Source organism: Vicugna pacos, chromosome 19 (assembly GCF_048564905.1).
Source record: "Vicugna pacos chromosome 19, VicPac4, whole genome shotgun sequence".
NCBI classification, from domain to species: domain Eukaryota; kingdom Metazoa; phylum Chordata; class Mammalia; order Artiodactyla; family Camelidae; genus Vicugna; species Vicugna pacos.
The window spans coordinates 3385379-3411274 of NC_133005.1; the positions used below are offsets into that span (position 1 = coordinate 3385379).

The following is a 25896-nucleotide window of genomic DNA, read 5'->3' on the forward strand; positions in this document are numbered from 1 at the left end:
CTTTGTAAGCGCCAAGCAGCATAATGATAATACTCTGTCCATGGTCAGAGTGTATTTATAAAACACACAAATATAGTCCTAAAACATTTTGAGATGTAAATACTCAAAACGAAGCTAAGCTAGTAGTTTCCCACCACCTGGGAAGAGTTTTTTGTTTTTTGTTTTTTTAATAAATAAGGGGGAGGGCATAGCTCAGGGGTAGAGTGCATGCCTAGCATGTATGAGGTCCTGGGTTCAATCCCCAGTACCTCCATTAAATAAATACACTCAATTACACCCTCCACCCCCTGCCAAATAATTAAATACAAGTTAATGCTGTGAATTAGTAGCTATTTTTCTTTTGATTTCTAGAAATCAAGTATCTTGCGTTTCAGGGGGAAACTTGGCTTGTTTACTAATCTCAGTCTACTTTCTTGAGTCATGCAGGGCAACAACATGGCTTACTATGACTATGTGTTTCTCTGTTTCTTAAGGAATTGGCTACGGGGAAGTCTTAATGTTTACAATTGACAACTAGTGAATCAGACAAGAGGGTGACTTGAGCCTTGGCGGACGTCACTGTCAGCAATGAAATGCCCTTCCTCTCACATCCAGATGAAAGAAAGAACCAATAAAATGCCTCCTGTATTCCACAGGACAACCAGCCCTGAGTTCAAGATTTACAGGGGACCCATGACTGCCACCACACACCTGCAATCTGCCAGACACTGACCGGCTTTCCAGGTGAGTCGGCCCCGAAGCAGTAAACATGTGGTGACTGCCATCTTGTTACCTTGCACGCATACGCCTCACTCGGAAACAGGCAACACTCGGGGGGAGAAAGCAAAGAGCCCTGCTCGAGAAAGGCTACAGAACAGAGAAGTTTATTTTACACTATCTGTCCAAGAAAACAATCGCCAGAAACCAGTGCAAAATGTGTAACAGAATCTATAAGTGTGTCTTAGCTCTGAGAGCCCAAACTGGTGATTCCCTCTCCCGCTGCTCCATCTGACAGGTGCCCAACGGCTCACGCCGGCCTCCGTGTGCACCATTGGCAGGACCCTTCAACCAACGTGTAGCAGGTTATTTTTACAATTCATACCAGAATGTGTACAGGGAGGGGGAAAACCATACCGAACAAATAAGTGATCAGTGCGTAAAGTAAATACAAGGGGTGGCTCGGGCAAGAATCCACAGTTTCAATAAATACAAGTGTAACAAGCATGGGTAGGTCTCAACTCGGTGGAATTAGTCTGCATAATAATTCAGCATCAGACAAAACCTAGCAGGGCTGTTGAGCAGTGATTGGCAACAACGTTCATAATAACTTACACCCTTGAGCGAGTCTGCACTGAACACATTCTGCGGTTCTGAAGGTGTCAGTTCTGTTTTCTCCTTCCCGTGCCATCCCTCCAGGAGGGGAGGGATGGAGCTGGGGCAGCTTGGCGGTGGCGTCCCGTGAGGAAGGACGCTGGCCCAAGAGCCAGCGGTTGGGGTCCAGTGTACTCAGTACCGAGTGGCGACATCTGTGCAAAGCGCGCTTTACTCCACGTCCCAAGAAACCAGTGTCTGTACCTCCTGCATGTAAAGCAGTGGTGGCCTCCAGGTCACTCCCTGTCACCCCAAACACCAAGCAAAGAGAGCACATCTCAGGGACTCACAGATGGATAGTTGAACCAGGGCCCCTGGACAAGGGCCTCCGGCAGGCTAGAACTATTGCTTGAGAGACTAGAAAGAACCTGGGGAGGAAGTGATGGTCAAAACGGACAGGTGGGAAGCTGTCTTCTTCCTCGAAAGCCCTGTGCCCCAGGAAATGCCTGCAGGACTCGGGGGAGGCCCCCGGGTGTGACCTGTGGTGCGTTTGTTCCCAGCTGCTCCTCTGGTCAGCTACATCCATACACGCTCCCATGCGCCTGGGATTCTACCCCAGTGGACGCAGCAGACACATCTGTGGCTGGTGCAGGGTCCAGAGCCCAGTGAAAGGAGATGCAAGAGAAGCTCTCAACCTCTGGAATAAAAGGAAGAAAACGGGGAGCCCCCAAAGCCAAACGACCCCCCTAGACCCAGTAACCTAGGAATCAGCCCCTCAGAGTCAGGAAATCCCAAGTCATCGATGTACCCTCTCCCCTCTCTTCCTTCCCCAGTCTCGGGTCATAAATTAGGCTTGTCTTCCATCCAATAACTTAAAAAAGGAGGAGGGATGAACTAAGTTCTGCCTGGCTTGGGCCAGTTTGCAGCCAGTTTTTCTAGAACCTCAGTCACTGTTTAAAAGTGGAGCTGGAAAATTCACGCGGATGTCGGGTCTTCACATGGCGGGGGCAGGGAGCCGGGGGCGGGGCGGGGAGCCGGGGCTGGGGGCGGCGGGGAGGCCGAGCCGCCGGGCAGGAGCGGAGGCCGTGGACCGCGCGGGAGACGACGCCGGGCGGGGCCGCGACTCGGGCGCCGGCCTCGTATTGCACAGAAAGGAGGAGCCGAGCTGGGCGGCGGCCGCGGTCAGTGGTCCCCGCACATGGGCAGGTTCACGAAGGTGAACACGTTAAACTCGGTCATGATGGAGAAGCACAGGAACACGCCGTACAGGAAAAGGCACCCGCACCCGAGCTTCTTGTCCAGCTGCCACTTGTTCAGGTGAACGCCAAACACCTGCAAGGCACAGAGTGGGGTCAGAAGGCTCGAGGCGGGCCGGTGGGATGAGGCGGGGTCAGCGCGGGGCGGCTCCGTGGGCGGGGCGGGGTCAGCGCGGGGCGGACAGGTGGGCGGGGCGGGGTCAGCGCGGGGCGGGCCCGTAGGTGAGGCGGGATCAGCGCGGGGTGGGCAGGTGGACGAGGCGGGACCCGTGGGCTGGGCGGGTCAGCGCGGGGCGGGCAGGACAGTAGGGTGGTTCAGCGCGGGGCGGGCCCATGGGTGAGGCGGGGTCAGCGCGGGATGGGCAGGTGGGCGGGGCGGGTCCGCGCCGGGCGGGCAGGTGGGCGGGGCGCCGGCTCCGAGCCAGCCCAGTCCGTCCACATCCTGGACGTGCCCTGCACCCTCAAGCTGCTCCTGCACCGGGCTCTCGAGGCCGCACCCTTGGTTTCCCTACCTCTCCGACTGCTCCTTCTGTTTCTTTTGCTGCTCTGACCCCTGCCCCGTCGTCCTGACGTCTCACTGTCAAGAGCGCCGAGACGCACGTCTTGGGCCTCTGGTCTTTTCTAGCTACACTCGCGCCCTTGGGGATCTCATCCAACTACACGGCTCTAAACCCCAGCTAACTTCTGGCGTCCCCAGCCTGGACATTCCTCCTGGACTCATCTTTCCAACAGCAGCTTTGACCTCTTCCGTGGATGTCAGATGGGCATTGCAAAATGACAATGTTTGAACTTGCGCTGCCTCCCCAAAGCTACTCCTTTTCAGCGCCCCAACAGCCCCATTTCGACAGCCCGTGTAGCGGTCAGCGCCATCCCACAGACTGTGCAACGGTAGCGAAGCCTAAGGAGAAGCGCTGCGCCCAAGAGCGCGCGCTCTGATGTCAGGCGCCTCGGCCGTTCACCTGTATAGTGGGTGCTATCAGTGACTCCCTCACGGGGGTGTGGTGAGCCCCAAATGGGGACATGTATGCAAAGCATTCCGCACAGTGTGTGGCCGTTACATGCATAACTCTAAGTCATATCAACTTGAAGAACATCCTGACCGATAAAAGAATGAATTACATGGATTTTCACTTGTGTGTGAAGTATTTGCTTTGGTAAAACCTTGACATTTGACTCACTTCCTGATGCTGTCAATTGCCTCTCCTGCCCTTCTGAATTCTCATTCTCTAGCAAATGTATGTTCACCTGCCAGGTGTCATTCAATGAATGGTTCCTTGAAAAACTCATGAAAAACACTGCATCTCTTATTGTGAAAATTCAGTAACATCTGTGTGTATTAGCAGACACCTCAAGTGGGTCAGTCCAAGTGTCGCTGTGAACTTGTTCCCACCAAAGGTGTCAACTGAGTTGAGATGTTCAATTATACAAATGGATGTCGCAGCCAAGACAGGACAGTGGCATGAAAGTACACTGCCAATAAAGCTGGTTCTGCGTCTTTGAGCATTGGTCAAATCCAGGGATTTATGGAGATATTTAGTAACCTGGAATAGTCTGGAATATAACCTTCTGGGGCTAATCTTGCAGAAAAAGTGTGAGCTCCCTTTTGCCTTTGATAAAAGTTTGTGTTTAACAAGAGACGAGCCATGCTTCTGAGAGGAGGCCGGCTCCTTTCAGAAAGGGAGAAGGCTTCTCGTGGGTTGCCAGGATCCACATCTGGAAGAAACAGCCACGAGATGGGGCATCTGCAGGCTGACTGTCCCCTGCCCACCAGGAGGCCAAGCCCATCTGGTGCCCAAACCGACTCTGTAGCCAAAGAGCCCAAGGGGGTGGGGGGGGCATGGGAACTCGAGAGAGGAGAGAGCTGCAGACCCACCGTGACAAAGACAGAGGCCAGGAGCAAGCCCACGGAGTAGATCAGCCCCCTGCTGTTCAGCCGAATCTGTAAGAAAGGATGACACGGAGTCAGGCTTCCTGCAAGGCATCTGCTGAGAGCGGGGCAGTGAGCAGCACTGAATGCCAAGTCGTCCCCCCCCCCCACCCCCGGGATGGAGAACAAAAGGCATCTTGGCAGCCAAGCCGGCCCTCGAATGAGCGACGTGCACTTTCCTAGAGCACCCGGACTTCACCCTTGTCTGGTCCACTCCCAGCCGGGCCCCGCCCTCCCCTCCAGCAGCGATGCCCACGATGCCCACACACTGCCCCATGGCTGCTTAAATTCTCCATCCTGTGTAGCCTGATTCTTGCTGCCGACCACGCTTCCCTGGGGACATGACTTTCTTGACACACAACTTTTAGGGTAAATTTCACATGGGTCATGGGAGCAATATTTTTAAAAATATTACTAAGCTTTTTATCTCTTTTAGTGGGTATAGCTCAGTGGTAGAGTGTGTGCCTCTCAGGCATGAGGTCCTGGGTTCAATCCCCAGCACCTCCATTAACAATAAACAAACAAACAGATAAATAAATAAATAAACCTAATCACCCCCCCCATCAAAAAACCTATATAGCGCAACGTCACAGCCAGGGTATTGGCACTGATACAAATCAAGATGCAGAGCATTTCCAGCACCATGAGGATGTTGCTCTTTTTATCTCTTTTGCACTCAAATGTCTGTGACCTTCACCTGAACTTGATGGGAAGTGGTGGATGAGGGTTGCTGTCTTGACCAAACAGAGAAGAAGAAAGAGTTAATATCTGTTTCTGATATTCAATAAAAAACTTTTGTTTTTCACAGCAATACAGTGGGGTTAACAGCCAAACTCTGAAGAGAAAAGAAAACAAAACATTTTTGGAATTCTTAGAACACACTGCTGTCCAGCACAGCTTTCTGCAATGACAGGAATGTCTGACAACACATCTCTGTTGTCCAGGATGGTGGCCATTAGGGACACGGGGCTCCTGAGCCTGCCCTTGCCCAGCCCACCCCCAGGTGTGGTAACGTGGTGTCTCTCTAGGTACGTGTGCTTGGTTCATCTTTTGGTGGCAGGACAATGCGTGCCCCAAACAGCCAACCCTTCGCGTGGGGACATCGGAGCTTGCACGTCTCACTAAGCAACGCTTTGTCGGCAGGGAACAGCAGAACTCTCCTCGGCCTGCTTCGCCCCTGAAGCCAGCCATCTGCTGAACCCCAGCTGGGAAATTGCTCCCACATCATATGCTTCCCAAAGAATAAAGGACACAAGTCACAGCTCTGTGACACCAAAGCAACGGGCTGACCCCGCTTAATTCAGTGCAGAAAAATGGGGGGGCCATCCCAGTCCAGCTGGTAGCTTAACTTCCTGTAGACCCTCAGCCAGGCTGTGGGTGGTGCTGCCCCCGTCATCAGCTGCGTTCGTATAAAGAGGCCAACACTCAGGGGTCCATCACAGATGCCTTGCACTGAAAGAGATTCTCTTCTGACCTCTTGATGGTCAACATTGCAAGGATTCTTCTAAGAATGAGGTCAATGCATTCCCAGCCCAGCTCGCCCTGTGAGCTCCAGGGTTGAATTCTTGTCAGTAACAAGAAGTGCGTAAATTTCCTGCCCTTAAGAAACCAGGAGCCGGTGAGGCAGAAAGTGCTCTTCGGCCAAGCCTTTTCAAAATGAATCGCATTCAACCAAAGCTCTGGAACTTTACTTACTCTCTCTACACTCACATACGGTCTCAGGGAACAGTGCTGCTGAAATTGTAAGCCTGCCTCGGAGATTAAAGACAACCACGTTTTGTGGGGTTTCAGAGTACTTTTCCCTTCTCCATCTTTTCCTCTGCAGCTTCCTTTGGTAGTGGACCGCCACCTGCACTCGGGTGTGTTTTGTTTTTCCACTGGAGACCTGGGCTGTTGAACTCTGGATTGGTTATTACCTGAACCCCTACTTCCCCATGGACAGGACAGTCAGGAATTAGGGTTCCTTCAGTTGCTTCTGGGCCAACTTGAATACCTCCCAGCCACTGGAGATGATAGGTGGTTTGGGGGTCAGCAAACTATGGCCCATCGCCTGCATTTATAAATGAAACTTCATTGTAATTCAGCTCACTCCCTGACTGCTTTCACACTCAGTGGCAGAGCGGCACAGTTTTGACAGAGACGGTATGGCCCTAGTGGTTAATATTGTTCTTCTCTAGCCCCTTTCTGGAAAAAGCATGCCAACCCCTGGTTTAGAGCATGCGATCCAGACGTTCTGAATCTCTGCCAGGTCACCCGCTGGCTATGTAATCATGAACAAGTGACTTAACTTTCCCGGGCCTCGGTTTTCTGATATATTAAATGGGGGTGATAAGGGTTCCCACCTGAGGAGGTGGCTGTGCATATTAACTGAGGGAATCCACGCTAAGCCTGGATAGGAGCCCGTGTACAGTAAGTTCTCAGTAAGTCTGGGCCGGTGTTCTCCACCCACTCGTGATCTGCCTGAGCCCACTTCCCGGCACCCCGGCTGCTTCTTTGATAAGCTCACCACCTGGCAGCCCCCTGAGCAATGGCTCAGTAGGTGACAAACACCAAGAGGGCAGGGACCACGTCTGACTTCATCCTCCGCCTGGCTCGGGGCGGGGCACGGACCACAGGCTTGACACACAACAGGTGAACGGATAACTATTGCCCTTGCGGGGGGCATTTTGAGTGTGGTTTACAAAAAGGCCAGTGTTTCTGTGGGGCAGGGTGGACTGGCCAGAAAGACCCTGGACACCGCTCCTGGACGATGTTGCAGAAGAAATGCGATCCTTGCCTCCCTTCCCCATTTTTTTATGTCTAGCCTTTTTTTTTCCACTCACATTTTATTATGAACATTTTTAAGCATTCAGAAACGCTGAAGGAATAATTTTTTAATGAACTTCAATGTAAGCTGGCAGATACTAATACATTGCACCCCAGTCACTTCAGCTTGCATCTCACTAAATAGGGTTCAACTGTAGTTCACAGCTCTTGTATTCTTAGATGCAATTTCCACAGAGTGAAATTCACAAATCATCACTGCACCATTCAGTGTGTTTTGAGAAATGCGTGCACTGGTGTAACCCAAACTCCCGCCATGACAGAGAGCACCTCCATCACCCCAGAAAGTTCTCTTGTGCCTCACCCAGGGGCACTCAGTGCTCTAAGCTTCTCCATCCTAGGTTGGTTTAGCCTGTCATATAAATGGAATCTTACAGTGTGCACGCTTTTATGCCAGGATTCTTTTTACTAAGCATAATTTTTAAAGATTCTTTTGTGTTTTTCATTGCATCAATGCATTTCTTTTTTTTACTGAGGCGTAACTGACACAGAACATTATGTTAGTTTCAGGTGTACAATATAACAATTTGCTATTTGTATATACTGGGAAGTGATCACCACCATAAGTCCCCCTGCATAATTACAAACATTTTCTTTCTGGTGAGGACTTTGAAGACCTACTCTCTTAGCAACTTTCAAACATGCTCAGTTCTTTTTATAACAAACAGCGAACACATACCATGGTTTGTTTAACTGTTCTCCTGTTGACAGGCTGCTTCTATTTTGGGGCTGTGAGTGCGTATTGATTTTTTTAACTCACAAACAAAATGGAAAGAGACCTACCATGGTTCCTCCTCACCAAAGGGAGAGTGAAGACAGCCCGGGGCTCCTCCAGGACCTCGAGTGACTCACTCACATCCCAGCAGCCCCGCTGTCCCATTGGGCACTGGGAGCCCTCACCCGAATGGAGCGATGCCCCGCCCCTGCCTGGGCGCACGCCCACCCTCTTTGGGAACAGTCCGTTGAGTCAGATGGAGCTCACCTCCTTCCCACCTCTGCTCTGCCCATCCTCCCTAAATCTGCCTCTTCCAAGTTCACTGGGCCCTTGCTGGCTCTGTCCCCCATCTGAACCTGAGCTCATTCTAACTGTGCCCTGGTGGCTGGACACGGCATTTCCCCAGCTAGTCCCAGTGCTCCGAGGGCAGACGCCCGGGCCTTGAGTTTTCCCTCATCCCATGCAGCACCTAACTCCCTCCGGGCTCTGCACACTATATGTTTAAGTGAGCACTTGCTGCTGGTGCTGTGTGTGTGTGTATGTGTGTTGGCAGCGAGGCTGGATGGCACAGGGCAAGCCTGGAGAACAGGAGGGGGAGACTGACCATGGTGAAGGCTGGTTTGAAGCTGATTTTTTTAAGTAATGAATTCAGAAGGCACCCAAATTGGTTTTTCCTTTGGAGGCAAATCTGCATATGGTAAAACGCACAGATCTCAAGTGTACTACTGGGTAAGTTTTGACAAATGCATGTACCGACGTAACCCACATCCCACGGAGAACAGAAAACATTTCCATCACCCCAGGAAGTTTCCTTCTGGGCAGCACATCTTACTCAACCTTCTCCCAAACTAGTTTCTTGGGGACAAGCTAAGCCGGACAATAGCACCAGCCCTTGTCCCCTCCGGACTCCCTCCGGGAAAGGCTTTGAGCTCCTGCTGTGCGGTGCAGGCCTAAACCTGTGTTTCCCTGCCCTTGACCTCACAGGAGAAGGACCATTAAGTGCAAATCACGAAGTCTCCACGGCACTGTCCTCCCGAGAGCAAGCAACTCGCTCGGGTTGTTCAGCCCTGACGTTTAGTGTTGCTTTTATTTCTTGCCTTCAGAACTAGGCATTTTCACTCTCCAGTTCCCCCTTGGCAGTTGTCGGAGAGGAAACAGGAGGGCTGGCTGGTGGTCAAGTCGACTGGACTTTAGGCTCCGTGGATGGGCGGTGTTCAGTACGGTGCACACAGAGACCACGTCACACCTAGTTTCCTGCGTGCACGTGGCTCAGAAAACAGCTCCCTGAATCCTGCCCTGTTTGAGGATCTAAAACCCCCAGCCACAAAGATTCCGACTTCTCCCACATTACCGTTTAAAATCTATGATTTGAGGTCAGCTCCACCCAACCAGCAAATTCTTTTAGGAAAGACAAGAAGCCCTGGATTTTTGCTAATCGATCTGTAACTTGGAACACATGTTGTGTGTCGCTTTGCATTTTCTTCCTTGGGTGGTTTGAATGCTTGTTTGGGCTTAGGTTCCAAATGGCTGGGTCCAGGCTTGACTTCACGTCGTAAAACATCACTGGGTAGGAATCTCGCTCCTTGAACAATTCAATGAGGTAAGAAAGCGAACGTGCAGATGGAAGAGAGGCGATTTAACGGCAGCTGGTGCCCAAGTCCTCCCCAGAGCGCTCGCTTGCACAGACACAGGGTCATGCTGAATCCTGGCGGCGACTCTGCGAGGTGGGCTGTTTACTGTGTAAAGATGGGACAACTGAGGCTCAGGGAAGTTAGCACTTGGCCAAGGGAAGATTCTGGTGACCAATTCGTGTGTGTGTGTGTGTGTGTTTCTCCACACGTCCAGCTGAGTGACCTACAATGTAACCTGTCACTGTCCACCCGGAGACAGCATCGATCACACCGGCTTATCCTCCCCCAACTTTAACACCAGCTGCAAGTCCAGGTTTTCACCTGTGCTTCTGACAAACAGGCTAGAGATCAGAGGTCCCCACGTGGGTTCCAAGAAGGACCCCTCCTCCTTGGGGGCTATCAATTTGCTAGAGTGGCTCACAGGACTCAGAGAAACACTTTCCTTACTAGATCACTGGCTTATTATAGAAGGATGTAACTCAGGGAGAGCCAGGTGGAAGAGATTCTTAGGGCGGGTGTGGGGAAGGTGCCCGGGGCTCCCAGGCCCTCTCGGGGACCCACTCTCCCTGCGTCTCCCCGTGTTCACCAACCCAGAATCTCTCTGAACCCTGTCCTTTTTGGATTTTTACAGAGGCTTCATTACATAGGCACAATCAGTTACACTGATGACGACCAGTGGTGACTGATTAAACCTCTGGCCACTCTCTTTGCCCCAGAGTTCAGGGGGCGGGACTAAGAGTTCTAACCCTCAAACCACAGGCAGGGTTGGTTCCCCTGGCAACCACCCCCCTCCTTAGGTGGGATCCTAAAGTCGCCTCATTAACATAAAAGAGTCACCTTTGTCGCTCTCAGCACTTAGGAAATTCCGAGGGTTTTAGGAGCTCTGTGCTATGAACAAAGACCAAATACAGGTTTCTTACTATAAATCACAAGGTTACACACGGCCACGAAGCTGGTAAGGGGCCAAGTCTGCACTCAGAATTGCGCTTCGGACTGTGAATTCTGCAGGCTCTTCCTGGCACCCTGCAGGGCACAGGGAATAGCCAGGGTTCTCTTCAGCTGCTCAGGGCTCTCGGGAGTGCCGTCTGGGCCCTTCCCGCCTCATCATTCTGAAAGGGTCCTGAATGAACTGAGGCCAGTGCCTCAGACGCCAGGGGCCCCACCCAGGTCCCATGCTGCCCCCACCCTCTTACCATTTTGATGGGGGCCGCTGACTCCCAGGGGCCAGTCCTGGCATCTGTGCCTGAAGGCTCTTCCCTGAACCACGGAGGTGCCACCTACCCCCCCAGTGACTCTCCAGCCACTACTGGATGACTCCCCCCCCAACCTTCCGCTGTCTCCTACCAGACTTCCCCGCCTCTCCCAGATAAACTCCTCACCCCATCCTTGTCTCAGGACAGACTGGCTTCTGGAGGATTTAAATGTTGATAGACAGTGAGATTGAATCTGCTTGAAACGCTAGTGACCCAGGTCAGCCCTTCCACGGGGGACCCAAAAGGACCCTGCCTTCCCCCAAATATCACTTCATTTTCCTGAAACAGCGCCTGAAATCTAAAGGTCAAGATGCACCTTAAAGGGGCCGGATGGTGTCACTTAGCTCCCAGGGGCTTGTTAGAATCATTCATTGTGATGGCGCCAAACGATCCCCAGGTTCCCCCTGACCCGGGTCTTGTGGGGACAGCCTGGCCTGGAGACGGGCCCGCAGCGGATTCTGCATCTGCTGGTTCCCACCGTGTTGCTGCTCCCGCACGGTCAAGGGCAAGCTGCCCACGTGGCCCCGCTGCGGGTGGGGTGAGGTGGGGAGGAGCTGCACCCTCTCTGCCTGTACCAGCTGGCTCCAGAGTCCCGCGGTCCGCTTGAGGCTGCGGCAGGGTTTTCATTAAAAGGAACTGGCAACTGGAGCAGCGTCCGGGTCCTGGGAACCGGATTTGGGGATGCTCGCTCAGGAGAGGAGAAGGGAGACGCGGAGGGCGTCGAGAACTGACAGGTGGGATCTGGGCGCGCTGGCTGAGTCACACAGGGTTCTGCTCCCAGAGAGCCAGGGGAGGGGACACACCGGCAGTCTGCAGTCTGCAGAGGCAGGGGGTGGGTGGGCTGGGGCGGGCTTCTTGGAGGAGGGGATTGGAGGCTGGCTGACAGCTGGCTTTAGAAGAAGGACCCTGGGAGAAGTCCTGCTCTGTGCGTCCACTCCCTCTTTCTGGAAACATCCTCCTGTCCCCACTTTCTCCCAATCCTCCCCCTTCCTGGCTGACCCCTCCTCAGTCTCCTTCACAGGGTTTCTTTTCCTCCCTGACATCAGGATGTGGTCCTGAGCTCTCTTGTTTATTTGCATTTATGTCCTGTGAGAGCCTGATACTTGAAAACCCACGCTCCTGCCCTGACTGCCGTACGGAGACCTTGCCGCGGGACTTCAGGCACAGTTGCCCCACTGCCTACCTGGCCCCTCCATCGGGACGACCCTCGGACACATCAAACCTGATCTGTCCTGAGTGGGACCCTCGGCATTCCCTCTTAGGTATGCTCCCCTCCCAGCACCCCCTCCACTCCAGCAGCTGTCTGCCCCAGGCCAGCAGGTTTTCTCTTTCCTACAAATGCCTCATAACTGCCCTTGCGGCCCTCAGTCTTACCTGGTTCCAACCCTTTCTTTATGTAATAGTGAGAATCTTCTTTCTAAAAGGCACAATCACATCACCCCTTCATTCTCTCTGTGACCATCACTCACAGCATCCTTCACCACGTGGCCTCTCCTGGTCCTGCCACCATCCCTCTACCCTGTGCCCTACTTCCCATCACGACCCCTACCTCCGGGCACAGGGGCTGCCCTCGGGTCCTCGAGTTCAGGAAGCTTTCTCCTATCTTGGTCTACAATCTGCTCCTTCTGCTCAGAAATAGCCTCTCACTTCTTTACCTGGCTCCTGATCATCTCTGCTACTCAGAGCAAGAGTGCCAGACCCCCCGACCCCTGCCACACACGGCCACGTGCTGCCACAAGCCCCGCCACAACCAGCTCTCGGGAGAGCACATGTGGTTCTGGAATTGCTGGGGTCATCATCTCCTTCCAGAGGCGGGGGTTCCGGGAGCACAGGACGGGGTCTGCCTGGAAATGATCACTGAGCTGTCCCCAACGATGCCAGGCTGCTTAGCATGCAGAAAGCATTCATCGGAGAAAGAACAAACCAGACAGAAGGGGTGGGGAGGACCTTGGGGACCACTTTTCACCTCTCTGGATTCTGGAATCAGGTGGGCCCTTGCTTGGACAGAGAAGAAGACAGACTCCCTTGCCACCTCTGTTCATGGCATCTTAGATTTATTTTGCACTTTTTAGCCTCAGCTCAGAAATCTGAGTTTTGCCCTGGCTGCCTGGAGCCTGCCTGGTGGCTGCTTTAGTTCAGCTGGAGCATATGGAACAGACATTTATCACCAAAATGGGACAAGAAGTGCTCATTTTCCAAACTGACTTTTAGAAATATTTCTTATTTGGGGCACTTAGGTAGCTAGCTGGCTTCTGCACAAGCCACCAGCACAGAGAAATGTCAGAATCTGTGAAACTGCCTTCCCTCCCCGCTGTCAGCTGCCTGAACTAACACCATGCTCACAACAGCTGTCTCGGTGGTAATTACCCAGTAATTATGACCTGGAAATGCATCTAGGCGAGATGGAAAAATGACTTCAGAACTGTCAGCAGGTCGCTTGGCGAGGGCGGGGAGGCCATTAAACCCACACAGGCTGCTGGCATCTGATGTCAGAGACACAGGAAGATGTCGTGGGGTTACTGAAGCGCTCGCAGATGGAGGCCCTGAGTGTCCCTTTGGAAATAACACCTTCTCCCGGGAAACACTGGAGGCGGAGATGGGGGAGGACCAGAATGCTTGAGACTCCTAAGCCCCTGAATTCGCTTTTCCATGAACCTGGAACTGTCTTTCCAAGCAACTTCTGCGTCTCGGCATAAAGGTCCACACTGACGCCCCTACAGCGTGGCTGGGCGCGGGGGGCTGGCGGCCGGACGCCTGATGAAGGCCGGGGGTCGAGGGCTACCCAGGACCTGGACAAACGGGTCATCTCCATGGAAGGATCCAGAGTGATTCTTCCAACTGTCAGAGGGAAACCATCGAGTCACCACAACTCTGGCCTTGGGCAGTGGCGACGTGAGCTGCACCAGCGTCGGTGGGATTTTTAGAGCCAGAATCTGAGCGTCAGGAGTTCTCCCCGCTTCAGTCCCTTCTCTCTTTACATATAGTTGAAGCGCTCCCTGGAGCCTTAATGAACAGGCCCTGTCCTCTCTTCCAGCAGAGTCAAACGCAGGGGCGGGTCCATCTAACATTCCGCCCCAGTGGGGACCCTCTCACTCCCGGACCTCGGCCATGTGACTGTTTGCTTTGACAATAGTACCCCTCTCCTGGTGGGGAGAGAAAAAAATCTCACTGTCCTCTCTGCCTCTTTCTGGCTGTGCAATTTAATCTCCCGAGGCCCTGGCTTCCCGATCTGCAGGAGGGGGCTTGGAACAGCCCCGCACTTAGGGCGAGTGTGTGACCCCAGCCCATCTGGCCCCCAACACCCTCGCCTTCCTTCTGTTCTCAGATGCAGCCACTCAGGTCTCTGCACCTGCCATCCTCTCTCTACAACGCGTCCCCTGCCCCTCACCCCCCAGCTCCTTTCTGCCAGTCATCAGAATGATTCTCAGCAAAAGCACAGAACCTACCTCCCTGTCCAGTGGACCCGGAGGGACCGGCCCCGCTCGCTGTCACATGCCCATCTTCATGGGCTCCCCCTCTCTGAAGTCAGTGTGCCAGGGTGCTTGCCACTCAGGGCTCGTCTGCCTCCCTCAACCCGAGGGAGGGTCTGGCCTGCCTGGGTCATTCTGTATTCACAGCACCTGGCCAAGTTCCCACACACAGTAGGTGCATAATAAGCATCAGTTGCAGAAATGATCCTTGTTTCATTTAGCTGTTGTCACAGTTAGACGAGCCCATGTGTGCATGGCGTCCCTGGAGTGCTGGCCTGTGGGAGGGACTCCATGAGGGTTAAGCTGTTGTTAGTGCTGGTCTGTTTGTCCCCCGCCCTTCTCTCAGGTCAGCCTATTCCTCCACTCCGCTCCGCACGTGTCTTCCTCCCCAGGTGAGGTGGTGCTGATGGGAAAGTTAGGGTCCATCCATCCATCCATCCATCCACCTATGTAACCATCCATCCATCCATCCATCCACCTAATTATTCATCCATCCATGCAACAAATATTTCCTGAGCACATTCTAAGGACCAGGAACTGTGTTAGGCAGAGGAAGAAATAAATGCATAAGATGGGCACAGTTTCTGCCTTCAGGGAGATCACTTCTCTGGAGGAGACTCAGACAAAGGGGCAAGGTAAGCTGCTGACGAAAAACACAGGACTGAAAACTGACCCAGGTCTGAGAGATTACAGTTGACATTCGAGCTTATACCTGAAGGATGAGCTGGAGAAAGAGACAACAGGAGCCCCTGCTGGGGGCTCCAGGACCCCTTCTGGGAGGTGGTCTGGTTCCAGAGGGCCACTTTCTTCAACCCCTGGCTTGCAGGAAAACCAAGAGACACAGCTTGGTTGGGCCAGATTGGGCCACTATTTTGGTCTACCTTTGCTGGACAAAGAGGTAGCCTCGGACAGATGAAGTGTCCCAGAAAATCAAAGTCCACCCTCTACAAGTCACCACCTTCATTCACTGTTTCCAATGAAAATATCTCATTCTTAACTTTTTCTTGATGACTCGGAATCACCACCATGGATATACAGTACTTAACTGGGGCGAAACACGGCACCGCTCTCAGGACCTACCGATGTACAAGGACTGCTCACCCCCACCCACAACTGAGGAAATAACATTTATTCTCTGTTTAAACAAGTGAAATGTCCTGCCATGTGAAAGATGGCCAACGTGATGTGACATGGACAAGGTCTTACATTCAGGCCCTAGCAGTGGAGAGATGATGTGGGTAAAGGACTGTCAAACAGAGCAGGAAAGAGAGTGGGCCAACAGGACGCGGGGAGGAGAGTCTGTGATGTGCTGCGTGGGCTGTATTTGGGGGCAGCACGTGGACAGGACTCTGCGTGTGGAGATTTCCTCCCTCCTTGAATGCCCTCTCAATCTAAGAGATAAAACTATCTGAGTGAAGTAAGTAAAAGAGTAGCTTTGTGAAGAATGCCACTGGGATCTGGGGAGGGTTTGGTCACTCTGTCCCTCCCCGGATTCAGCTCCCCTGGCTGCCTCTCCCTGCTTCCTGACCATTTACATTTCAGTCCTGACTCAGGATGAAAACTCTCCCTGATAGTTTTCACTGATGATCCCTGTTGACAAACCACGGGGTTCTAGAATACACTGCTTTAGCCGAAATACAGTCATGGGCTTCCTAAGAGTTACTGAGTTATGAAAATGACTGAAAAATAAGTTAACTAGAATTTTTTTCCTTTCAAATTTTGAAGTTCAAAATGTAATCTTTTCAACCAAGGGAGCTGAAACAACTATGTATCCACATGCCAAAGAATGAGGATGGATCCCTACCTCACACCATATGCAAAAAGAACTCTTGGTTTCCCCGGGGCTCACGAACTGTTTGTAGGTTATGTTACTGAATTTATGCTTTCAAAGATGTTGGTATTCTTGGAATCAGAGGAAGCTCTCTCTGGCACTGCTTACAGAAACAGCAGCATTTGGATGAAAACGCAACATGACATATCTTTCTCTGTCCTTTCCAACCAAACATTTTCCCCTAGAGCACCTTCCTGTGCGCCATGGCTGCTCACAAATCAGAAGCGGCTGGCCTGCTGCTTCTCCTGAATTTCCCCCTCTGCTTCAGAAGTAAAGCCGAGCCTTAACGCAGCATTAGATGTGCTCCTTGCACGAGTCCAGCAGAACGACCAGAGCAGCCCAGTTACCTCATCTACAGATGGAAAACATGAATCTGGGCCAAGCGTCTAACAGGGCCTGGAGTTCTGTGTTCATGCTATCACCCGGTCACGAGAGTTTGGAGTCTGAAAAGGATATGTTTTCATGGCTGTGGGTGTTACCACCATAGGAATTATGTCTAATTTTCTGTTCCCTGAAGAGCACTGGGAGAAGGTCAGGAGAGGAGGACGGCTGACCCCTGGGGGCTTACACACGACAGACAACGTGCCTAGTAGGGTGGGGAGCTCGTGTTCAATCAGGAAGATTTCAAAGCTGGTAAGAGGAACTGGTTTACTCCCAGGATGAGTTCTGCATTTTGTTTTTTTGAATGCTTTTGATTTCACCTTCCAGGACTAGCATCCCAGTAAAGAAAAAACAAACATAATAACGGATCTTAGGGACATTGGAAAGGATTGGCGGTCCCTGCTCCTGCCTGTCCACCCCTCCCTGGAGAAAGTCTAGGTGGTAAAAAGCTATTATTCATGGACTGGTTTTCCAGGTTATTTAGAGCGTGGTTTCTTTTCATCTTTTTTGCTGACCAAGTACGACTGAGGGTCCCCAGCGGGCTGCGCTGGGGAAGTCAGGCTGTGCCGGCTACAGGGCTTTTGCTTGGAGCGGGTCCTGTGTGCTCTGAGGATGCTCACCCTCACCGCAGTTCTCGTGGGCACAACGCAAGGGCGAAGCCTGTGTTAAAAAAGGAAAAGCGTAGGCGGGTGCCATGAAGCTGCCCCTGAGCCTCAGGAATGAGATTAGGACAAATTAGACTAGAAGGAATATTGTCACTTCAAAAAATAACCAGGCACACATGAAGTGCTCCAAAATGTTCACATTCTCTACAATTCCAACTCTGGGAAATGATCAAAAGAAACAGCCTCAGATATAAATACAGTGTTACGCTCAATTTCTGTAGATCCTTAAACTCTGTAAGATTGATGTACTCAGATGCCTGTGGCATCATTACTTATAAGAGGGAAAATCTCATGGCAGCATCCATGTCCAACAGCAGCTGTGTGATTGTGAACTTCGGCATAACGAGGATTTGAGGCTGCCTTTAAAGATGATGTTTCTAACAAGGAATATGTGTTTGATGTGTGTAATGAGTGGCGTTTTACACAGCCATGTGCAAAACTGTATGGCACAACCTCAGCCATGTCAACTAACCAAGAAAGAGCAAAATACGCAGACACGGTAACAACTGGTGTCTGTGGCTCAGACCACCTGTGATGTTTATCTCCTCCCCTAAAGCTGCAGCGTCTCACGGCAGCCACAAAGTCACACGGAGAGACATCCATTTAAACTAATTAAAATAAAAATTAAAAATTCAGGTTTTCACTTGTTCCGTCCCCAGTTCAAGGGTTGGAGAGTCTTGTGTGGCTGGTGGCTACCACGTCTGAGAGCACAGCCTGGACGTTTCCATCACTACAGAAAGTTCTCTTGGGCAGGCACTGCTCCAGGATTTTCTCCAATTAGAATGTCTCTAATTAAAGTGTCCCTAATTTTCTATGGAGACTGTGAATTATTCTTACAGCCAGAAAAAAAGGAATAAAAAAGTAAAGTTTAGATTAGCGGACTGCAGAAAAGCCCAAGAGAGTATTTTAGGAACGGCAGAACAGAATCAAGGTGGCGTGTGTTCAAAGGAAGCGGCGGGACTTTGATGAGAGTTTAAAAACAACAAAAAATATTACTCTCAGAGTGAGTATAGAAAGGATGTGTTAACCAGAAAGGGGGGCGGTCCACATGTGACCCAGAAAAAGGAGCTCCAAGGCAGGCTGAGTCAGCGTGGCTGGAGTGGAGGGGACAGCACACCCCGAGGGCTCTGGTCCTGGTGGCAGAGGGGTAGGTCCCTCGAGGTGGGTGGATGCACGGACAGTGGAAGCTCCGCAGCCCTGGTAAAAGGCCAGCCGGCAAATCCCTCCTGTGTGGGTGTCACCCGACACCCCAGGCTGCTGGCGCTCACCCACATCTGCGTCTCCTCTGCTTCCCGGGCACGCAGCTGACCTGGGGGCCTGGACGCCCCTGCATCAAGGCGGGCCCGTGTGACTTATCTGGATGGTGGGTGTGGCAGCCAGGACGTGCACCACCTCCAGGTCTCATCATAAAATGATCTGCGTCATCTTCCGTGCCCCCGCCCTCTCTGCCCTCTCTGCTTTTGGGGTGACTACTGGTGAAGGACTCCGAGGCGGCAGAAGCCCTGATGGAATGAGCCTCGCTCTCTGCGTTTCTCTTTGAAGAATCTATAGGAGCTGCCAGAAGAGAAACATCTGTAGCGGGGTGGACTTTGAGCAAGAAGTAAAACTTTGTTGGGCCACCCCAGGGAGCTTTTGCGGTTGCTTGTAACATAGTAGGAGCAAAGCTTATTTTGACAAGTAAAACTCTGATTTGACCTTGGTTGAGAAAGGGATGAATGTAGCAGGTCTGGTTACTCAATCCTGCAAACCTCCAGCGGAGCCTTGAACCATGACTGGCTCTTGGCCAATCTCTGAGAATGTGGCTCTTGGAATGTTCTTTACATTAGTGAAGGGTGACGTTGGTGTGCACGCGGGAAGCAGTGGCACACGCCGTACCAGCGCGCAGCACAGCTCAGTGAGCTTTATGGTGTGTACCTGTGTCTGTGCAGGGTCCTGAGTTTTGCTACCACGGCTGTTCATGGAGCAGGGATGCATCTACATGAGCAGCCCTCCATCTCTCACACACGTCCCTGTGGCTTGGGAGGGGCAAGGCTTGGAAGCCTGCACCTGATAATCTCTCTGGACCCCTCCTGATGCATCTCATTTTCCTGATGCTTCTACTCCAAACCCTTTTCTCTAATAAACCTTAGCCATGACTATGACCTGCATGGAGTCCTGTGAGTACTCCTGGTGAGTCAGTGAACTTGAAGGTGGTAATGAAGCTCCCCAGATACCTCCCACATAAGATCTTTCTCTGGGAAGACAGAGAACACATCAGCAGGAATAAGAACACTTTCTATCTGGAGCTTGGATATCTTACTACCATCTGCTGGCATTCCAGCATATACATCAAACTCCTGTGAATTTGGTTGATGTGAGTCTATTCATCAGAGTCTGACTGACAATAATGTCACACTTAGGAAGATTGTTTGGAATCCTGTGACCACTAATGGTTGATGCCCCTTCAGTGGCCAACCAGTGTCTCTCTTACACGTATCACTTAATATGTGTTTAGATGAAGCAAGTTCACAGATTTTGGACAAGAGCCACGAATGAGGTAGAAATAAAGGCTGTGAAGAGAGATCCCATTTGGCGGTGGTGGGGTCTAGGAAGGAATCCTGAATGAAGTGGCATTTGAGACAGACCTGGAAGAAGGGACATCACTTGACATGGGAAGAGTGACAGGGAGTGTGTGCATCTGCAGCAGAGTCTGCAGGAGGAAGGACCCCTGCAGGGGGAGCGCAGGGCACCTCCCGGGGCTGTGAGCATGCCGGGCGCTAGCCTGGCTCTGTGCCGTGTTTGAGACAACGGGCGGTGGCGGAGGGACGGTGTTCAGGCTGCACTGCTAGGGGACCACTGAAGGGCTGGCCTCTGATGGATATCTGTTTACTTTACAATTAGCCAAGGCTAAGTGGTCCTTCTTCCTGGGCATACGGCCCAGGATTACAATTCATGCTGCCAAATCTCTCATAAAAGTCATCACAAACATCATTTTGTAATAATGAGTACATAAATCAAGTATATCTGAATATCACCATGTTTTATCAGTTGTCAGAAGAGCACCCACATGATCTGGCCCTGCCTCCCCCCAGCTGCATCTCCAGTCACATGTCCCATGTTCACTCGGCCCCACTAATACTGGACTCCCTTCTGTCTCTTTGACAGGCCAAGTGCATTTCTGCCTCAGGGCCTTTGCACTGGCTGTTCCTGTTGCCTGGAATGCTTTCACTCTGCTCTGCCCCTATTTTCCCACGGCCGGCTCTCTCTAGTTATTCAGACTTAAACTCAGAGTCACCTCTTGTAAGTCGCTGTCCCAGACCCCTAATGTAAAGCAATGCACCCTGTCTCCCCATGTCACCACCCGATGTCACAGACAGCAGAGAAGAGGGCGCCACTCCTTAGGACACATTCTCCCTCCTCCCGCCTTCTTGTGCTTGGCTTTACTCTGGTGAAATCTTCCAGCCAACAGGTAACTGCACACGAACTAGAATGAGTGGACTTTCTGTACGAATTTGAACTTCCTCGCAACCAGCTGGACGCGCCTTCCCTGGTGGAAGCAGCCACGAATGGAGCAACTCTGAGACAACTGTCATATGATAAAATGAGCTGCAGTGTCTCCTACAGAACATACAGTCACAGCCGTCACACACACACGCCAGGGCAGCGCTTGGTCACACGCTGAGACCAGCTCCCGGCGCCGGACCGGGTGTGAAAACTTCAGAGGCAGAACACTGTTTTCTTCCAGATACAGGAAGAAATCTCTAACAGCAGCTTCTCCCTCGGTCCTCTGACAGTGTCTGGGGCAGAAGTATTAGCAGAGAGGGACACTGGGCAAGGTGGGAAAGCACATGAAAGTCTCTCTGAACAGCCCAGTCTCCCCCTGAATTCACAGTTCCACCTGAAGTCACAGTCAGCCCTGAGAAACAGCCCGGGGTCCCCGCCACAGGGTCTGACAGCAGCCAGATCCCTCGCAGGAGGGGCATCGTGTGTTTTGTGTTCCATCCTTCACCACTGAAAATGTCGTGCACGCAAAACCAATACACCAGGGCTGGGCTTGGCAAATGACGGCCCGTGGGCCAAACCTGGCCCTGCTCCTGTTTTGCATAGCCAGGGAGTTGAGAAAGGTTTTTTGTTGTTTTTTTTTTTTACCTTTTTCAATGGTTGAAAAGATTCAAAAGAATCATAATACATCATGATACGTGAAAATTATATGAAATTCAAATTTCAGTTTCTATAAATAAAGCTGTGCTGAAACAGCCCTGCGCCCTGAGCGGTTGTGACAGACACCATCTGGGCTGCAAAGCCTAAAGTATTTGCTATCTGGCCCTTCACAGAAACTTTAAAAAATTTTCATTTACTTATTTATTTTCTTAGGGGGGAGGTAATTAGGTTTATTCATTTTTTTTTTTTAAAGTGGAGGTACTGGGGCTTGAACCCAGGACCTCGTGCATGCTGAGCACACGCTCTACCTCTGAGCTCTACCGTCCTCCCTTCACAGAAACCATTTCCCAGCTCCACCCCCCAGTCCTGAATGTCCCCGCAGGCCTGGCCTCGGAGGGACTCTGGTGAGGAGAATTTGTTTCGCCCTCAGGTTAGTATTTCCACATTTCCTTTGCCCTGAGACAAAGTCACAAAGCCAAGGCCACCAAAAGCTGAAAAGCCACTTACGTAGGATCCGTAGTCCACAGCCAGGGTCTGCAGGGCCCAGGGGAGGCCGAGGCCGATGAGGATGTCAAACACGTTGCTCCCGATGGAGTTGGACACGGCCATGTCCCCCATGCCTGCGAGGACAAGAGGTCGTGCGAGTGAGGGAGGTGGTCCCGGGAGCGCAGCCCCGCCAGGACCCTCCCAGCCTTTGGCCTGAGAGCTGGGGACCTGGCGGACAGATGTGTCAGCCCAGGAGCTCGGTCCTCCCCCAGGCCATCGCTGTAGGATGACGCCGATTGTGAAACAGTCTACGGACCGTGCGTTGTCAACAGGATAGAACAGAACAGCATGAAACACACATCCTGTCTGCTGACTTCCACTTAAAGTATGGTCGCTGGTCAGATGTAAGTGGTTCAAAAAACCAGATACGGTTCCGAAAATTCTGAAACACCCTGTAGAAAGGAACCAACTCGACAGTCTCTAAGGGCTCCTGAGTTCACCAGCCCACACGGCGCAGCTTCGTCCCCCAGGTGTACCCAATGCTTCTTCTAAATAGCTGAGCAACATGAAGCAAAATAATGGAACCAGTAGAATTTCGTGAGGACCCGTGCAGGACGCTGTGCTAAGGGTTGCACTAAATGCGGTGTTTGCTGAAAACAAATGTCCTGTAGCACAAACCAGGCATATAATCAGAGTGGGTGCTGGGCACGGGCAGGGCCACCTGGGGGGGCGTCCACCTGGGAAGGTAAACTGTGAGCCTGGTTTTGAGGATGGGAGGGTCTGTCACACACTAAAGGGTGACCTCTGGCAACTGCCACTTTGAGGGGCACTGCAGCAGGTAACTCTTAGGCTGTAGGGGCCTGTCCTCTCTAAGCCTCAGTTTCCTTGTCCATAAAGTGGGTATATGAGTGTCCAAAACTCCGAGAACTGTTGTGTAAGTTTCACAAGATAATTTGTCTCAGTTGCTTTGTCCAGTGTGCGCTGCTCAGCAAAGATTATCACTACAGTAAAGAGTGTCACTACACTTATTACTCTTTTTAATGATAAAAGTAACACCACCTCGGGAGGGGTGCGGGGCTGCTGAGAAATGTCCCTGCCTTCCTCAAGGGCGGGTCTTCTGACTTGTTCTCTGTTCCTCTGATGCCAAGAAGCCTTTTGACCATCATGGCACCAGAGTTGCCCGTGGCTCCTTCCCAGCCAGGATCTGGCGTCCCGGTGATGGCCACGTGGCCCCGTCCCCTCCCTGCCCCCTCAAGGCCCCACCTTGTCTGGCCACGATGAGGCTGGCCATGCAGTCGGGCACGCTGGTTCCAGCCGCCAGGAAGGTGATGCCCATGATGACGTCGGGGATCCCCAGGGTGTAACCGATGACGGTGACCTGGGGGGGCGGGAGGAGGCGGTGAGCTGAGGGCAAGCCCAGCCCCACCAGTCTGGGGACCCTCTGATCAAGAAGCAGAAAGGCCTGTGATCAGGACAGTCTCCCCGGGGGGCCAGGTCTGCTCTCTGCACCAAGACAGAATGCAAGGAGCATCTCGTGGAGCAGAGCGGGGCTGCAGGCGGGGGGCCGGCGTGCGGCTACCGAGCACGTGCTTTCCACCTGAAGGCTGGCCTTTTTCACTTGTTGCTTTCTGGACAGCGAGGGGCTTAAGAGAGGAGAAACAGCTCCAGAAAAAGCTGGACAATATCTGAACTCAGGACGCTCCTGGGAAACCCAGACCGGATGCTGCCAGGTTGTGCAGGGAACCTGAGCGTCCGAGTCCCACCTGCACAGTCAGCCTTTACTAGACCTGCAGAGGGGCTGACCCCCGCCACCCAGTCTTGTAGGAACAGCCAGGAGCAGCAGGCTCCTTTCCTCTCTTCCTCCAAGCTTGGGAACACCATCTCTCTCCACACCATCTTCCATACTACGCTGGCTTCTGTTTGCTTAGTACTTGGGCTCTGTGCTCAGGGGTGATCACGGGTTTTAACTTTTTTAATCCTCACCACAACCCCATAGAGGAGGTGCTAATATTAGTCCCATTCTGCAGATGAGGAAACTGAGGCCCTGTCCAAGGCCCGCACGCCAGGAAGCAGCAGAGGGCCATTCACACCCTGCAGTCAGGCCCCTGAGCCGGGGCAGGGCCCCTTTGTTTACACAGGAGGGATTAAGTCAGCGTGGGGTGGGAACACCAGACACCAGAGGCGTTGCTTCCTTTATGCAAATGAGCCCACGCTGGCTTGGACCAGCTGGGCAAGCTGAGAGGAAAGCAGGTGGTGAGAGGGCAGGAGGAGGGGCCGGTGGCAACAGTGAGGTCAGCGGAAAGAGACCAGTGTGGTGGACATCACCCCAGGAGAGGGTAAATTGCAAGAGCTGAAATGATCAGGTCATTCTGGATGCCACTCGACCCCCCACTTTCTATAAAATTATAAAAAATGCAAACTGCATGTGGTTAGACGCACACTCGGGGGGCAGCAACTGAAAGGGACACCTCCGCTGGAACCTGGCCTCGCTCCTTCCCTGCCCAGACCTGGAGGATGGTAGTGACCTCCGGGGGGTGCCTGGCTCGGCCCCTTTCAAACCAGAGACTGCACCTCACTTCCACTCAGGGCTGCACTCAACTCGGGGCGGCCTCGGGCTCCAGGGAGGACAGTGCATGCAGAAACACAGCATTTCTTCAGGTTCTTCTGGAGCCTTCTGTTAAATGAGCTCCCGCACCCTTTCTAACCCTCCGTGGGGTCCCTGCGGGAATCCGTCCAGCTCCGTGGGGCTCCGCCTGGGAAGGAGCCGCCCCCGCCCCGCCCGCTGTTACTGCGGTTACCATGGTTACGGCTGAGGCTGGAGTTTTGGGGAAGCGATTCTCCAGGTGGCTGGACCAGGTCTCGGGGCTCCTCCTGGTTTTCCCTCACTCCCAGCCGTTCCTCAGGGCTTCTCAGAACCCCCCAAGAGAGCCAGGAGGCAGACAGGAGGAAGGGGAACCTCGGGTCCCGGGGCTAACCTGCGTGTTACTGGGCTTTGGAGAAAACCATCGGGCCACCAAGGCTACTCCCCAGACCTGCCCCCAGCGCGAGGTCAAGTGAGAGTGTGCGTGAACACGGGGTGAGGGCGACACCTCTGGCTAAAAGATTTCAGTTGAAAAAAAAAATCACTTGTTTGTGAGGCTGAAAGCAAGGGATAAACACAAGTTAGTTGTGTCAAGTTTATACAGCTGTTATTACCTCCAAAATAATCTTTTCAGAACCTTGTTTCCTCAGCTCTTAGGTTTAATTCTCCAGAATTTACACTGTATTTCTACCCGACACTCAGGCACCATCAGATGTGCGTAACTTTGTCATGGCTTTTAATTTCTGCCCAGCTCTAATTCTAATGAGTTAGGCTCCCTCCTCAGGTAAAAAGCAGAGTCCTGCGTGGACAGGGCACTCTGCATGGCTGGGTTTCCTAAAACGGGCTTTGGGGCAGAGGATCTGGTAAGCCACAGCCCTTCAATTAATGCCAATCCCTGGATCATTATTTCAGCTTCAGAAGGGACCCTTGGGTGGTCAGCTGGTCCAACGCCCTTCTTTTCTGGTTGAAGAAACTGACCTGAGATCGGGGAAGTGGCTGTGATAGACGGATTCCCTCTCCCCCGTGCCTTACACCTTTCCTCCAGGCCCTTTGCTGTGACTCTGCTGTTCTTCCTACTCGAGCGTCCCACTTATTTTCCCCACTCCACTGACACTGGGCTTGGTTGATGGAGTGTGGGTGGGAGCCACGAGTCAAGGCCCAGGAAGCACCTGTGTTTGCCCACACCCTCTGGCTGTCCAGTGACCCACCAGAAGACATCCCCCAGGTAGCCACTGGTCCAAAACAGATGAGCAAACACACAGAGTGAACACGAACCCCACTTGCTGCCTGAATCAAAGGTAATCAGGCTGGAGCTCGAAGCAGACTGCTTAACCAGTGCCTCCTAAGATTAATCACCCCACAGTCCACCTGCTGACACATGAGTAGGAGGAAACATTCTTGTGATTCTAAATCACAATGTTAGGGCTGGTTGTTATGCAGCATACTA

At 52.4% G+C, this 25896-nt stretch overlaps 1 protein-coding gene and 1 non-coding gene across 3 annotated transcripts in view; one reads left to right on the forward strand and one right to left on the reverse strand.

Annotated features, from left to right (window-relative positions):
• Nucleotides 1-847: 847 nt before the first annotated feature.
• SLC24A3 (solute carrier family 24 member 3) overlaps nucleotides 848-25896 on the reverse strand; it is a 429317-nt gene continuing 404268 nt past the window's right edge. For both annotated transcript variants that reach the window (XM_072943709.1, XM_072943710.1), the window contains 4 exons: nucleotides 23132-23246; nucleotides 21890-22002; nucleotides 4420-4485; nucleotides 848-2622 (listed from right to left, as the gene is read on the reverse strand). In XM_072943709.1, coding sequence (XP_072799810.1) covers nucleotides 2473-2622; nucleotides 4420-4485; nucleotides 21890-22002; nucleotides 23132-23246 — 444 coding nt within the window. In that variant the 3' untranslated portion in view covers nucleotides 848-2472. The remainder of the gene's footprint in view (nucleotides 2623-4419; nucleotides 4486-21889; nucleotides 22003-23131; nucleotides 23247-25896) is intronic.
• TRNAE-CUC (transfer RNA glutamic acid (anticodon CUC)) lies at nucleotides 4909-4980 on the forward strand. Its single transcript has one exon. It is a non-coding gene; the product is annotated as a tRNA-Glu (tRNA).